The sequence below is a fragment of the Amblyomma maculatum genome, chromosome 1 (genome assembly GCF_055883805.1).
Source record: "Amblyomma maculatum isolate TAMU_Amacu chromosome 1, ASM5588380v1, whole genome shotgun sequence".
Lineage (NCBI taxonomy): Eukaryota > Metazoa > Arthropoda > Arachnida > Ixodida > Ixodidae > Amblyomma > Amblyomma maculatum.
The window spans coordinates 235,728,866-235,744,931 of NC_139344.1; the positions used below are offsets into that span (position 1 = coordinate 235,728,866).

The window sequence follows — 16,066 nt, forward strand, 5'->3', positions numbered from 1 at the left end:
GTGCAAGGCCTGGTGTGGCACGACTATGGCTCTGCTGCATTGCCCACTGGCATACCACTAGTGATCTGGAAAGCTTTGAAAAGGGACTTTTGCCTTATGAGAATATCCCTCTGTTCGTGGCAAGAGAGCATTTTGCTTTTACCAGCTCTGAACAAGTACTACCATCAGTTGCTTGCCAGTGGTTGTTCAGTTGGCGCAGATGTAGCGGGAAGTACTAATGAAGCTAGAAAAGATGCTTTAGTTAATCGAGCTTGTTCATGTTTAGCTACACCTGCTTTTATCTAGTATCAGTGCATTAATCTTCAGCAAATTATGCTCAGTTATGCACAGCTTCAGTAGCATAACATAGCATGAAGAATGCAAGTTATACTAGAAACTGTGGCCATGGTATATATAATAAGGCCAGTTTTCAATTTGTATTTAATTCTTTAGTGTTATGTCCTCAGTTTGTAAGGTCAAGGAGTTTGGAACCTTTCTTGCTCAAATTTTCTGCAGCTTGTTCTGGTTTGAACTTGTGTGTAGTTTTTTATCAACAGACTGCAAAAGTGTTAAATTTGTGCATGGGGAAATGAATTGAAACTGGTGCTATGGAATTTTGAAAGGCATTCTTCAAGACATGTATAGTGTATGTTGTCCAAACTGGTGCTATGGAATTTTGAAAGGCATTCTTCAAGACATGTATAGTGTATGTTGTCCAATGACCATGCAATGCAGATTGTTCTGGTGAGCTGAACGTTTTTTTGTGGCTTCTGCATGAAGGGCATATCTGAAGTACCTGCTGGACAAATGTGCAAGATTTTGTGTACCTGTACTTTGAATGCATGAAACCAGTAGCCATACTTGTGGTTAGGTCATTGCTAGCTTGGTACTGCAGTTTAGAGAAAAATGTTCTGTTGTGTTTTAGTGATGTGCATGGTTACTTGGCCACATGTTGTAAATTTTTGGGCCATAGGTTTTGATTTGTATAGACTTGCATGCTACTGCTGCATGAGGAAAATATCTTTTAGTAGAGATACTTGCTTTTGATTTGCTTATTCTTACAATGTATTGAATTAGCACATATTTTTAATAAATTTACTTTAGGCTTATGGCCAGTGGAAGTCAAAGCATGTACCTTGTTCTGAATTCCTTTAATTTTCTCACACTTCTCTGTGGCTGCCATGTCCTGACATGGTTTGGTAAAAAAGCTAGCAATGATATCATTTATGCCTCTTTTTGCCTGAATTACAGTGTCGCAGGACTAGGTGTATGCAAAGCAATGGTGAATAATGGCTTAGGCTGTCATTGCTGGCTGTGTATGTGTGTCCATGTGCACATGGAGGATGTCTGGGTTAGCTGCTGCAAATCTTTGATGGTAAAGCCTTGATTTTAATCTTCTGTATGAATATAACATTTTCTAGTGTGTGTGTGTGCATGTGTTCAGCATTTGTGAATCAGCTTTCTCCATTTCAGTAGTTTTTTTAAAGGCTCAGACTGTAGTCTAAGAAGCTTGTTGGGTATTTATAAAAGAAACATGGGAACTAAAGGTCAACTACAATATCTTTGGTTCTCCACAACACTTCTGAGAGGGCATTCTGTAGAACTGACTGGGTCTTCCTAGGGGTCCAAAATTGTGATTAAAGGGGCGATGACAGGGTCGTTGGACATGTTGCCGTTTTATACTTCTGTGATATAGACCATTTTACGACCCTTCGAGAAACCGGTTTGACAGGACTGTTAAGGAAGTCGTCGACACTTTCCTGTGCTACGATAGCAGCCCAGGTTCCCAATATGGCAGCACCCTTCACCCCTTTGTAAAATCGTGAATACAAGTCTGCGATTCTACTCGCACAGTTTTAGTGCCCAGCACAAAGCGCATATTACAAAAAACTTGAGCAGCAACTGCCATTTTGAAATGCTCGTGATATCTCAAAAGAATAGACGGGAGCCGTCTGCAATGCAGGCTGCGAGAGATGTAGCTTGCCGTAGGCTGCACTCACCCCTGTCAATGCATGTGTGCAGGAGGGGTCCAGCAAACCGGTCTACGTCAGTACATCTCCAGCGAGCTAAATCTCTCGATTACTGCCGGCATTGCAGATGACGCTCTGTCGTCTCTTTTAACTGTAGTCTTTCAATTTCTGTGAATTCCGGTCTGCCCAGAGTTTGACCCTCTTTTTCGGATTGAGGAAACCCTCTGAACAACTGTGGATACGTGCTTGTCGAGTGCGTTTAGGCCGCTAAAAGAATGTACACTCAATTGCCGCAACATTTTTATTTAATAAATAACAACAGTATTAGAAATGCGTATCCCGAATGAAATTATGCATAAAAATAAATATATAAAGTAACGGCAGCGCTCCGCTGGGCAGAAGAGATTGCGCCTGGCTTGCTGACCAAGATGACCATGAACATCACCGGCAGCAATCTGCATTGGTGAAAAAAGAATGAAGCTAGTGAATCAAGAAAGACTGCAGCCTCACAGAAATCTGATTAAACATAGCGATAGATCACTGGAAGGTACGATGTGGCGACCATATGATGGATTGGATGCTAGTAAGAACAAAGCCTATCATAATACAGCCTATAAAAAAATCCTGTTTAGGGAATTTTTTCTCTTTTAGAAAATTTTAGGCTGACTACCTTAGGCTTATAAGAAATAAACCTACAAGAAATTCAGAATCTCACTGTTGAACAGATATTCGAATTTAGCTGAGGGCGACTACCTTAGACTACCCTTCCCCTCCCACACTCTGTCACCCTCATCCCTCATCAGGAGTAGCATGCTAGGCTTACCACAAGGCAGACATCTCCTGTTGCCATTAAAATATCTCTCTCTCTTAGCACAGAAGAAAACAATTATCATAAGCGCGGCCATCGTTATGGTATGCACAGTAGAAATAGATGGTCATATTTCATCATCATCATCATCAGCCTGACTATACCCACTACAGGGCAAAGGCCTCTCCCATATTTCTCCACTTAACCCGGTTCTGTGCTAGCTGCATCCACTTGACCCCTGCGAACTTCTTAATCTCATCCGCCCACCTAACTTTCTGCCGCCCCCTGCTACGCTTTCCTTCCCTTGGAATCCAGTTTGTTACCCTAAGCGACCATCGGTTATCCTCTCTTCGCACTACATGTCCTGCCCATGTCCATTTCTTCTTCTTAATTTCCACTACAATGTCGGTAACTTGAGTTATTTCTCTGACCCACTCTGCACGCTTCCTATCTCTTAATGTTACCCCTACCATTTTTCGTTCCATAGCCCTCTGGGTTGTCCTCAACTTAAGTAGAACTCTCTTGGTTAGCCTCCACATTCCAGCGCCATAGGTGAGTACAGGTAAGATGCAACTGTTATATACTTTCCTCTTTAGCGATACCGGTAAGCTGCTAGACATAATCTGCGAGTGCTTGCCAAATGCGCTCCATCCCAATCTTATTCTTGTTATTTCCTTTTCATGGTCCTGATCTGCGATTACTACCTGTCCTAAGTAGACATATTCGCCTACTACTTCCAGTACTTCGCTACCTAATGTAAACTACTGTTCCTTCCCAAGGCTGTTGAACATTACCTTAGTCTTCTGCATATTGATTTTCAAGCCTACCTTTCTACTTTTCCTGTCTAGGTCATCAATCATTATTTGTAGTTCATCTCCCGAGTTGCTTAGCAAGGCAATGTCATCAGCAAATCGCAGATTACTGAGGTATTCTCCATCTACCCTTATCCCTAACTGCTCCCATTCCAAGTCTCTGAATACTTCCTCTAAGCAAGCTGTGAATAGTACTGGGGAGATTGTGTCTCCTTGCCTAACACCTTTCTTTATGGGAATTTTGTTTCTTTATGCAGAACTATGGTTGCTGTGCAGCCACTGTATATATCTTCCAGCACTTTCACGTACGGCTCGTCTACCCCCTGATTTCGCAATGCCTGCATCACCGCCGAGGTTTCAACTGAGTCAAATGCTTTTTCGTAATCAATGAATGCTATGTATAAGGGCTGGTTATATTCCACGAATTTTTCTATCACCTGATTGATGGTATGGATATGATCGATAGTAGAGTACCGTTTCCGAAACCCTGCTTGATCCTTTGCTTGATTGAAGTCTAAGGTTGTCCTGATTCTATTAGCGATTACCTTAGTAAATACCTTATACGTAACAGACAGTTGATTGGTCTGTAATTTTTAAGGTCCTTAGAGTCCCCTTTCTTATGAATGAGGATAATGTTTGCATTCTTCCATGGTTCCGGTACCGTCGATGACACCAGGCACTGCGTATACAAGGTGGCCAGTTTTCTAACACAATATCCCCCCCGTCCTTCAGCAAATCCGTAGTTATCTGATCCTCTCCAGCTGATTTCTCCCTTTTCATAGTTTCTAGTGCTTTCTTGATCTCGTCCTTCGTCACTGGTGGAACGTCTGAATGTTTTTCCCTACCGCCAATCTCATTATGATCCTGACTACTTTGGCTACTGTAGAGATTTGTATAGAACTCCTCGACTACTTTGACTATCTTATCCATATTCGTGATGGCGTTGCCCGCCTTGTCCCTTATTGCATACAACTGGTTTTTGCCTATGCCCAATTTCTTCTTTACCGCTTTAAGGATTCCCCTGTTCTTTACAGCATGCCCAATTTTCTCCATGTTATACTTCCTTATATCGGCCACCTTGCACTTATTGATTAGCTTTGATATCTCGGCCAATTTGATCCGGTCTGTTGGATTGGAAGCTTTCATTCTTTGGCGTTTCTTAATCAAATCTTTCGTCTCCTTAGACAGCTTACCGGTATCCTCTATAACTGTCCTACCGCCTACTTCTACCGCGCACTCAGTAATGATATCTCTGAAATTATTGTTCCTTGCTTCTAGGGTAATGTCGCCATCCTCGGTTAGAGCTGAATACCTATTTTGTAGCGAGATTCTGAACTCTTCTGCCCTCCCCATCACCGCTAATTCGTTGATGGGTTTCTTTCTTACTAATCTGTTGCATTCCTTCTTCAGATTTAGGCTAATTCGGGAGCTCACCATCCTGTGGTCACTGCATCGCACTTTCCCGATTACCTCTACATCTTGCATAATGGCGGGGGTTGAACACATTATGAAGTCTATTTCATTTTTAGTCTCCCCGTTCGGACTTTTCCATGTCCATTTCCGGTTCTTCCGTTTGCTGAAGAAGGTATTCATGATTCGTAAGTTATTGCGCTCTGCAAACTCAACTAGTATTCCTGCTATTCCTAGAACCAATGCCATAGTCACCTACTGCCTTGTGTCCTGCCTGCTTTTTCCCTACCTTGGCATTGAAGTCTCCCATTAGTACAGTATACTGCGTCTTTACTTTTCGCATTGCCGATTCTACATCTTCGTAGAAGCTTTCAACTGCCTGGTCATCATAACTACATGTAGGTGCATAGGCCTGTACAACCTTCAGTTTATACCGCTTATTAAGCGTAATTACGATGCCTGCCACCATCTCATTAATACTATAGAATTCATCGATATTACCCGCTATATACTTATTGACAAGGAAACCTACTCCTAGTTCTCGCCTCTCTGGTAAACCTCGATAACACAGTACATGCCCATCCTTCAGTACAGTATATGCCTCATTCGGCCTCCTAACCTCACTAAGCCCTATGACATCCCATTTCATACCTTCTAGTTCCTGTAAGAGCACTGCTAAACTAGCTTCACTAGCTAGGGTTCTAGCATTAAACGTTGCCAGGGTCAGTTTCCAATGGCGGCCTGTCCAGCGGAGCCAGGCTTTCTTAGCACCCCCTGCTGCGTCACAGGTCTGACCGCCGCCGTGGTCAGTTGTTCCGCGGCCGCTGGTGACTGAGGGCCGGGGTTTTGTGGAGCTTATCATGAGAGGTTGTGGCCAATTACTGCACCAGGGCGGCCAACTCCTGTTCTGGTGAGGGAGTGCGTTGCCGGAGGTGTTCACCGGCATCGGGTCGCATCCCAAACCTGTTTATGCAATTCCATCGACACGTGGATTTTTTTTTTTTTAATCCGGTGGAGAATTGCGCGACACCGGGATTTGAGCCCCGGTCCTCTTGCATGCGAGGCGGTTGTTCTACCGCTACGCCACCGCTGCTGCCTTTTAGGACACCATATTTAGGACACCACTAAGCTCTCTGAGGACACGAAGCATTTCAACAGGAAATGCAAAAGCATCAAAGCTATGGACAGAATCGAACTTAAAATGCTATTAAAGCTAAACAATAAACGCAAGGGATACAAACTGGAGTATAATGTGGAGAAAACCTGGCAACCCTTGAAGGATAGACCCCGTAGGGGTGGCGCAGTGGTTACGGCGCTCGACTACTGTTCCCAAGATGCGGGATCGAATCTCGGCCTCGGCGGCTGCTTTTCGGTTGAGGCAAAAGTCGAGGCGCCCGTGTGCTGTACGATGTCAGTGCACGTTAAAGAACCCCAGGTGGTCGAAATTTCCGGAGCCTTCCATTACGGCGTCTCTTATAGCCTGAGCCGCTTTGGGACGTAAACCCCACACACCAAACCAAACCTTGAAGGATAGAGGCAGCCTTTTAAAAGTGGGCAAAAGGAAACTGGCGTACGCAAAAGTCCTATTTAGGCGTCAAGAGACAGGGAGGCTGTTGTCTTTATTAATGTGGAGAATGGGTTCTGCAGACATCTGTAGAGTAGGCGAAGTAATCATCACGATAATGGCATTGGCAGTGTAGCAGAGATGAAACACAGGGCCAGTAAAAAAAGAGGAAGTAAGAACAAGGTTAGAACTCTGCTGCCCCATCAATGTTTACTAAATCATAGAATCATGCCCATATACGCTGTTCATTTTAGCTAGAGTATAATTATTCCCCATTACTTCCTGTCGGTTTGCATCTTTTTGTCGTTTTTGTATCCACTCTCGGACTTTTTTAGCTTATAAGGAGTTCAATGTTGAGTAATGGCAAGCTAAAGTCACCCCGTACTCTACTCTTGGAAGGTGCTTATAAGTTTGTATTCATGGTCCGAGTATTACTGAATTGGCTTCTGCCTAATTTAATTCTATTTCCCTCCCATGGTTCTAATCTGCAGTCACTACTTCTCCCAATTTATTGATATACTACCTCTATCACCATGGATAAAAGCCTGCACACTGTTCCAGCAGATACGCGAGCATGCAGGTTGCATATCTGCTAGCAGGTCTCGAACCTCTGCAAAGAAATGGGATTATGACATGCTTCCGCTTTCATGACATTGGAAAATTGAGTGTCTCAGACACTGAAGCTGCCAAGCACCGAGATGTCTTTCACTCCTGGTCGTGAGATTAGACACTTTTTGCGCAATTCAAAAAATGTGGGGTAGTTGGCCTGTGCAAGTGAGATGCAAGAGAGCGAGAGTTAAGTAAGACATCAGAGGGTGAGAGATTGTTCAAAAGAAAATTAACCACGGAGAGATATTCAAACCATACACACAAGGACAAAGTCCACTCTCACATTTCTGCAATAGCCTTGACCGGTGCGGACCCTCTTTAATGCCGGCAACTGTAGTCGAGCATAGTTATTCTTTCCTGCTAGAGGTCTTCCACCGTCGTGTTCATTTACCTCTGTCCCGTTCCTTCGTCCGAGGTGGCTGGTAAAGAACATCAGCCGCAGAACGCACAGGCTGCGGACGCCAACCAGATATTGCCAGGCAGTGAGGACGGCTGCAACAAGAAAATAGCCAATTTTAATGGAGGCTCGACGACTTCGAGACGTCCAGACACCCGCACAGGAAAAATTTGGGAACGTTGACTTTAGGCAGGAGAAGAAAAGCAAGGGTGTCATTGCTCTGAAGGTGATGTTGAAGTGTCAACACAACAGCGGCAACATTGAGCGCCAGCTTCGCAGAGAGATAGAAACAGTCACACTTCAGGCATCCTGATATCCTAAGGTTGTGTAGCTGCTTCCACGGCGATACTAGAGTTTACCTTATACCAAAATATGCACTGAAATGAGAACTGTACAAGGAGCTTACCAAAGCCAAGATTATTGAGGAAAAGTTTGCTAGGCACTCCAGTACTGCCACAGCAGGAAAGTAATTCACTGTGATATTTATAGCCAGAGAACATCCTTATCAGTTACAATGCTGTGATTACGGCAGGCTTTTGGTGTGCAGTTTGTGCTCTGCCCTCAATGCATTAAACCCTGTTTGGTACCATGGATTACCTACCATCTAAGATGGTTGAGATAAGCGTCTATATGAGAAAGTGGATATTTAGGATTTAGGTGCTCTCCTCTGAGTTCCTTTTCGGAAGACCTCCTGTTAAGACAAGCCGTGCCAAGGGTATACCTACGACAGGATCAGGCATGTGGACCTGCAGTTCTCTAATCGCGTCTCTGATGATGCCAAAGCTTTCATTTCTAGGCTACTGCAGAAGGAGCCAAGGGAAAAGGCAAGCCTAGAAGAAGTGATGTTGTGCCCATGAATCACCAGGAATGCACATGGACCTGAACAGAAATTTTACCATCTCATCCACGCAGCTGACCCTGTGATGCCCCCGTTATCCATAACAGCCACCGGTTATCGATCCCATTTGATGATTTAGGCTAGATATCAGTTACTCTAGTTTTTTCTGTAACATACTGTAAATAAATGCGCCATTAAGGATGCTACACTCTAACACTGTTAACGCTGTCCCATCAAAATTTTAGGTGCTGTACTTAAATGGCAAGGCAGGGAACATGCTTAGAGTCCCATCAATTTTCCATTTAGCATGCGTTGCGGGTAAGCCCATTTTATTCTGTGGGTAAGCCATTTTATAAAAAAAAAAAATTGAGGGATTTTTTTCCCCTTTTAGGGAATTTTAGAGTGACTACCTCAGACTTATAGGGAATAAGCTTACAAGGAATTCAGAATCTCACCGTTGAACAGATATTTGGATTTAGCTGAGGGTGACTACCTTAGCGCAGAAGAAATCAATAATCATAAGCGCAGCCGTCGTTATGGTATGCACAGTAGAAATAGATGGTCATATTTAAGACAAACTAAGCTCTCCGAGGACACGAAACATTTCAACAGGAAGTGCAAAAGCATCAAAGCTATGGACAGAATTACCTTACAGTGCTATTAAAGGTAAACAATAAACGCAAGGGATACAAACTGGAGTATGATGCGGTGAAAACGCAGCATCCCTTGAAGGATAGAGGCAGCGGGAAAAAGGAAACTGGCGTAGGCAAAAGTCCTACCTAGGCTTGAAGAGACAGGGAGGCTATTGGCATTATTAATGCAGAGAAGGGGTTTTGCAGACATCTGTATAGTAGGCGAAGTCATCATCACGATAATGGCATTGGCAGTGTAGCAGAGATGAAACACAGGGTCGGTAAACAAAGAGGAAGTAAGAACAAGGTTAGGGTTAGAACTCTGCCGCCCCATGAATGTTTACTAAATCATAGAATCTTACCCATATACGCTGTTCATTTCAGATAGAGTATAATTATTCCCCATTACTTCCTGTCAGTTTACTTTTTTTTTTGTCGTTTTCGTATCCACTCTCGGACTTTTTTAGCTTATAAGGAGTTCAATGTTGAGTAATGGCAAGCTAAAGTCGCCTTGTAGTCTCCTCTTGGGAGGTGCTTATAACTTTGTATTCATGGTCCGAGAATTACCGAATTGACTCCTAACTAATTTAATTCTATTTTCCTCTCATGGTTCTAATCTGCAGTCACTACTTCCAGTTTATTGATATACTAACTGTATAACCATGGATAAAAGCCTGCACACTGTTCCAGCAGATATGCGAGCATGCAGGTTGCATATCTGCTAGCAGGTCTCGAACCTCTGCAAAGAAATGGGATTATGACACACTTCCGCTTTCATGACATTGGAAAAATGAGCGTCTCGGACACTGAAGCTGCCAAGCACCGAGATGTCTTTCCTGGTCGTGAGATTACACACTTTTCGTGCAATTCAAAAATGTGGGGTAGTTGGCCTGTGCAAGTGAGATGCAAGAGAGCGAGAGTTAAGTAAGACATCAGAGGGTGATAGATGGTTCAAAAGAAAATTAACCACAGAGAGATATTCAAACCATACACACAAGGACAAAGTCCACTCTCAGATTTCTGCAATAGCCTTATGCGGTGCTGACGCGCAGGGCAACGTTCTGTTAGCTGACTCTCTTTAATGCCGGCAACTGTAGTCGAGCATAGCTATTTTGTCCTGCTAGAGGTCTTCCACCGTCGTGTGTTCATTTACCTTTGTCCGGACCTTATTTGCGATGGCTGATAAAGAAAATCGGCCCAAAATTGTGCAGGCTGCGCACGCCAACCAGAGATTGCCAGGCAGTGAGGACGGCTGCAACAAGAAAATAGCCAATTTTAATGGAGGCTCGATGACTGAGACGTCCAGACAGGGAAAATTTGGGAACGTTGACTTTAGGCAGAAGAAAAGCAAGAGTGTCATTGCTCTGAAGGTGATGTTGAAGTGTCAACACAACAGCGGCAACATTGAGCGCCAGCTTAGCAGAGAGATAGAAACAGTCACACTTCAGGCATCCTGATATCCTAAGGCTATGTGGCTGCTTCCATGGCGATACTAGAGTTTACCTTATACCGAAATATGCACCGAAATAAGAAACTGTACAAGGAGCTTACCAAAGCCAAGATTATTGAGAAGAAGTTTGCTAGGCACTCCAGTACTGCCACAGCAGGAAAGTAATTCACCGTGATATTTATAACCAGAGAACATCCTTATCAGTTACAATGCTGTGATCATGGCAGGCTTTTGGTGTGCAGTTTGTGCTCTGCCCTCAATGCATAACCTGTTTGGTACCATGGATTACCTACCATCTAAGATGGTTGAGATAAGCGTCTATATGAGAAAGTGGATATTTAGGATTTAGGTGCTCTCCTCTGAGTTCCTCTTTGGAACGCCTCCGTTTAAGACAAGCTGTGCCAAGGGTATACCTACAACAGGATCAGGCATGTGGACCTGCAGTTCTCTAATCGCGTCTCTGATGATGCCAAGGCTTTCATTTCTAGGCTACTGCGGAAGTAGCCAAGGGAAAAGGCAAGCCTAGAAGAAGTGATGTCGTTCTCATGAATCACCAGGAATGCACATGGACCTGAAGAGAAATTTTACCATCTCATCCGAGCAGCTGACCCTGTAATGCCCCCGTCATCCATAACAGCCGCCGGTTATCGATCCCAGTTCATGATTTAGACTAGATGTCAGTTTGTGTAACATACTGTAAATAAATCCGCCATTAAGGATGTTACACTCAAACACTGTTAACGTTGTCCCATCAAACCTTTAAGCGCTCTACTGAAATGGCGTGGCAGGGAACGTGCTGAGAGTTCCATCCAGTTTCCATTTGGCATGTGTTGCGGGTAAGCCCATTTTATTTTGTGGGTAAGCCAAAGAAGAAAACAATTATCATAAGCGCAGCCATCGTTATGGTGTGCACAGTAGAAATAAATGGTCATATTTAGGACACCACTAAGCTCTCTGAGGACACGAAACAATTCAACAGGAAGTGCAAAAGCATCAAAGCTATGGACAGAATTAACTTACAATGCTATTAAAGCTAAACAATAAACGCAAGGGATACAAACTGGAGTATAATGTGGAGAAAACGCAGCATCCATTAAAGGATAGAGGCAGCATTTTAAAGGCGGGAAAAAGGAAACTGGTGTAGGCTGAAGTCCTACCTAGGCTTGAAGAGACAGGGAGGCTATTGTCATTATTAATGTGGAGAAGGGGTTCTGCAGACATCTGCATAGTAGGTGCAGTAATCATCACGATAATGGCATTGGCAGTGTAGCAGAGATAAAACACAGGGCCAGTAAAAAAAGAGGAAGTAAGAACAAGGTTAGAACTCTGCTGCCCCATCAATGTTTACTAAATCATAGAATCATGCCCATATACGCTGTTCATTTTAGCTAGAGTATAATTATTCCCCATTACTACCTGTCGGTTTACATTTTTTTTGTCGTTTTCGTATCCACTCTCGGATGTTTTTAGCTTATAAGGAGTTCAATGTTGAGTCATGGCAAGCTAAAGTCGCCCCGTACTCTCCTCTTGGGCGGTGCTTGTAAGATTGTATTCATGGTCCAAGTACTACCGAAGTGACTCCTAACTAATTTAATTCTGTTTCCCTCCCATGATTCTAATCTGCAGTCACTACTTCCAGTTTATTGATATACTAACTGTATAACCATGGATAAAAGCCTGCATACTGTTACAGCGGATACGCAAACATGCAGGTTGCATATCTGCTAGCAGGTCTCGAACCTCTGCAAAGAAATGGGATTATGACACGCTTCCGCTTTCATGACATTGGAAAATTGAGTGTCTTAGACACTGAAGCTGCCAAGCACCGAGATGTCTTTCACTCCTGGTCGTGAGATTAAACACTTTTCGCGCAATTAAAAAATGTGGGGTAGTTGGCTTGTGCAAGTTAAGTAAGACATAAGCGGGTGAGAGATGGTTCAAAAGAAAATTAACCACAGAGATATTCAAACCACACACACAAGGACAAAGTCCACTCTCACATTTCTGCAATAGCCTTAACCGGTGCAGACGCGCAGGGCGAAGTTCCGTTAGCTGACCCTCTTTAATGCCAGCAACTGTAGTCGAGGTTACTGTCCTACTAGAGGTCTTCCACCGTCATGTGTTCATTTACCTCTGTAACCCGTTCCTTCGTCCGAGGTGGCTGGTAAAGAACATCAGCTGCAGAACGCACAGGCTGTGGAAGCCCAGCAGACATTGCCAGGCAGTGAGGAGGGCTGCAACAAGAAAATAGGCAATTTTAATGGAGGCTCGATGACTTCGAGACGTCCAGACAACCGCACAGGGAAAATTTGGGAACGTTGACTATAGGCAGGAGAAGAAAAGCAAGAGTGTCATTGCTCTGAAGGTGATGAGTGTCAACACAAAAGCGGCAACATTGAGCGCCAGCTTCGCAGAGAGATAGAAACAGTCACACTTCAGTCATCCTCATATCCTAAGGCTGTGTAGCTGCTCCCACGGCGATACTAGAGTTTACCTTATACCGAAATATGCACCGAAATGAGAACTGTACAAGGAGCTCACCAAAGCCAAGATTATTGAGGAAAAGTTTGCTAGGCACTCCAGTACTGCCACAGCAGGAAAGTAATTCACTGTGATATTTATAACCAGAGAACATCCTTATCAGTTACAATGCTGTGATCATGGCAGGCTTTTGGTGTGCAGTTCGTGCTCTGCCCTCAATGCATTAAACCCTGTTTGGTACCATGGATTACCTACCATCTAACATGGAGCGTCTATATGAGAAAGTGGATATTTGGGATTTGGGTGCTCTCCTCCGAGTTCCTCTTTGGAACGCCTCCGTTAAAGACAAGCTGTACCAAGCATATACCTACAATAGGATCAGGCATGTGGACCTGCAGTTCTCTAATCGCGTCTCTGATGATGCCAAGGCTTTCATTTCTAGGCTACTGCGGAAGGAGCCAAGGGAAAGGGCAAGCCTAGAAGAAGTGATGGCGTGCCCTTGAATCACCAGAAATGCAGATGGACCTGAACAGAAATTTTACCATCTCATCCGACCAGCTGACATGTCCTGTGATGCCCCCGTCATCCATAACGGCCACCGGTTATCGAACCCCGTTCATGATTTAAACTACGATACCAGTAACTCTCGTTTTTCTGTAACATACTGTAAATAAATGCACCATTAAGGATGTTACACTCTAACACTGTTAACGCTGTCCCATCGTATTAACGTTTAAACGCTGTACTTAAATGGCGTGGCAGGGAAGTGCTTACAGTCCCATCAATGTTCCATTTGGCATGTGTTGCGGGTAAGCCCATTAAGTTATATGCGGCAACGGCCGCTGGCATTAGCAGCTCGTCAACTAGCCACCAGGAGCTAACTTGCCTCCTGTGTCAATTATATGTTATGTTCGTGTGCGGAAACTTAACTGCAGCCAGATGCTAGTTGTGAGCATCAAACGCGGAAGTAAAACTTAGTATGCCCAACGAACGCGGATTGTCATGGTTTACGATCAAACTGGCTACTCCAGAGCGACTAGTGGGGGAAACTGGACGGTAACAGGCTGAATCTCTCTCAACTCGATTTTTAACTCGTGCACATTGAAAGCATTGCGAGTAGAAAATTTCAGCCTGTGCACCAGCGCAACTCATCAGAGACTATTTGGAAGCAAACTCACACTGCGGGGCACTCGCTGCTCCGCTCCATGGAATTCGCCCCGGATTCCAGTTCGCCATAGAGAACGACCTAGGCCCGTTGTCTGTTTCCTGGCCAAGGAGGGCTCTCATAGCTTGGCGATGCCTAATGAAGTGATCGTCGTGGGATAAAGATGGCGTGTGTTCGATGGACGTGATTCAATGCCTCGCTAGCATGCTCGCTAGCCTCGCGCAGGAGCCGGGCGCCCGTTGTATGGCGCCACCGTCGCCTTGGTGGAACAGCGCCGCCCGCGGCGGAATGCCGAAACAGCGGAATGCCGAGGCTCAGCGGCGCAGTCGTTTTCGTTCTGCGAGGCGTTTTTGAGCCTGTCCCTACCCGTCGTTTTGCGGTGTGGCTTTGAGCTGCTTTGAGCAATTGTAAGGAGTATTTTTTGACCGGGAAATTTTGAAAAAGAAAAGGACCGTTCTCAGCAGGGCGTGCGTGTTTTTTTTTTTTTTTAAACCACCCGGCGCATGGTATCTCTGTTATATACTCGAAAATGCCGCGCGAGTGATTTCATCATGCGCTAGGAACACCTTCGTTAGGCACTTGTTAAGACGACTTCGAAGACGGGAATTGCGCCTGCACTGCGCGTCCATCTTATATTAGATCTAGCCGAAACCTGCCTGAAGATCAAATACCGCCGAGCCGTGTAGCCGTGGCGCCGTAGTAGTGGTAGTTGTAATGGTTAGCTTTCATGTAAAATGAAAAAGATGCTGCACCTGTCTTTTTTGGTAATAGCTAGGCTCAAACGATTCAGAGTAGAATAATAGCAAATGACATTCCAGTTTCAACCTTGCAACTAGAGTTGTAAAAGGAGAAAAATAAACAAGCAAGACAAAAGTAGGATCCAGGTTGGAATAGCAAACACACATATACTTCCAGGACTTCCTGCACAGTTACGCTACATTTAGCTCGCTGAACCCGGCCTTGAGACTATCAAACTTAATCATAATATAAGCCAAATGAGTAATGCATCATTTTTACATATACGACAATGCTCTTGTTGAACTCTTCGGAGCTGCTACATATAATTGACTTAGAGAATATTATACTATACATGCCTTTCTCCTGTCATGCTGCGGAGGTTGTGAAAAGAAAAAAAAATTAAATTTCCTGCTAGCGTTCTCTCAGCGCAGGAAGTTCAGTGCGATTGACCGCACCAGCCTTGAACATCTGAAGGTCCAATACTGTCAAACTGTTAAATACAATCGAGAAAAAAAAAACATAGTGTGATGTACGTGTTTTATTGATAAGCCACCGACAACTAAGAGAGCGTTCTATATGTTAAATGAATCCCTCTGATGGCTCGTTCGCTAAGGTGGTCTACTTTCTCAGCGTACCACGAACTTGCGGGGCCGATACCTAGCTGACCTCGATACCTGATGAGTGTGAGGGGACACGACCATGTATGTAGTTTTCTATTTGCACGTAAAGGAATCCGGATAACTGAAAGCCATTCCTTTTACAACTTTGTCACTGCAGCTTGCCGGACTGCTACTAAATATGTTTACATTGGCCATAAAAGCAATTTCTGAGAGAGGTAAAACGGTCTTGTCATACTACGCCACAATCAGGAAATCTCACGTTCACTAAAACACCGATGAGAAACACGTATTTAGGCGGGCCAGGAAATGGACGCTACTGAGAAAATATGTAAAGCCGTGTCAGGTGCAACGTGAATGCGAAAAAAAAACTGCTACACGGCCTTCGAAATTAAAAAACAAATGCTACGTTTATGCTCGTTTCCACAAATTAAATTGTATTTTTTTTTTCTTGTTCGACTTTTATATAAAGCCGATTGTAGATTTTGTGACCATGCGGTATTGATTGAGCTGTGAAATGAGTGTTTTATTAGGCGAAATGAACATGCCACAAACAAATCTTAACAAATTCTACGAGTATCAACGCAGAGCTCTCA

General features: G+C 44.1%; 1 protein-coding gene across 2 annotated transcripts; it reads right to left on the reverse strand.

Moving 5' to 3' along the window:
• Positions 1-2,268: 2,268 nt before the first annotated feature.
• On the reverse strand, positions 2,269-14,386 carry LOC146205939 (uncharacterized). 2 transcript variants are annotated; one of them, XM_084586968.1, is made up of 5 exons: positions 14,129-14,384; positions 12,601-12,703; positions 10,173-10,271; positions 7,544-7,644; positions 2,269-2,404 (listed from the first exon to the last, which is right to left on the reverse strand). In XM_084586968.1, exons 1-5 carry the CDS (start codon positions 14,235-14,237, stop codon positions 2,391-2,393), a joined length of 426 nt encoding a protein of 141 aa, XP_084443094.1. In that variant the 5' UTR covers positions 14,238-14,384; the 3' UTR covers positions 2,269-2,390. The 2 variants fall into 2 exon arrangements, with proteins under 2 accessions (XP_084443094.1, XP_084443095.1); XM_084586969.1 differs by lacking the exon at positions 10,173-10,271 and having other exon boundaries at positions 14,129-14,386.
• Positions 14,387-16,066: the final 1,680 nt, after the last annotated feature.

What these genes read in the sequence shown, in the direction of transcription:
- LOC146205939 (XM_084586968.1), bottom strand. Translation starts at nt 14,237, where the DNA reads ATGAGAGCCCTCCTTGGCCAGGAAACAGACAACGGGCCTAGGTCGTTC. An exon ending in CGAAGGAACGGGTTACAGAG is followed by an intron (nt 10,272 to 12,600) that starts GTAAATGAACAC and finishes TTCTTGTTGCAG; the next exon opens with CCGTCCTCACTGCCTGGCAA. An exon ending in CAAATAAGGTCCGGACAAAG is followed by an intron (nt 7,645 to 10,172) that starts GTAAATGAACAC and finishes TTCTTGTTGCAG; the next exon opens with CCGTCCTCACTGCCTGGCAA.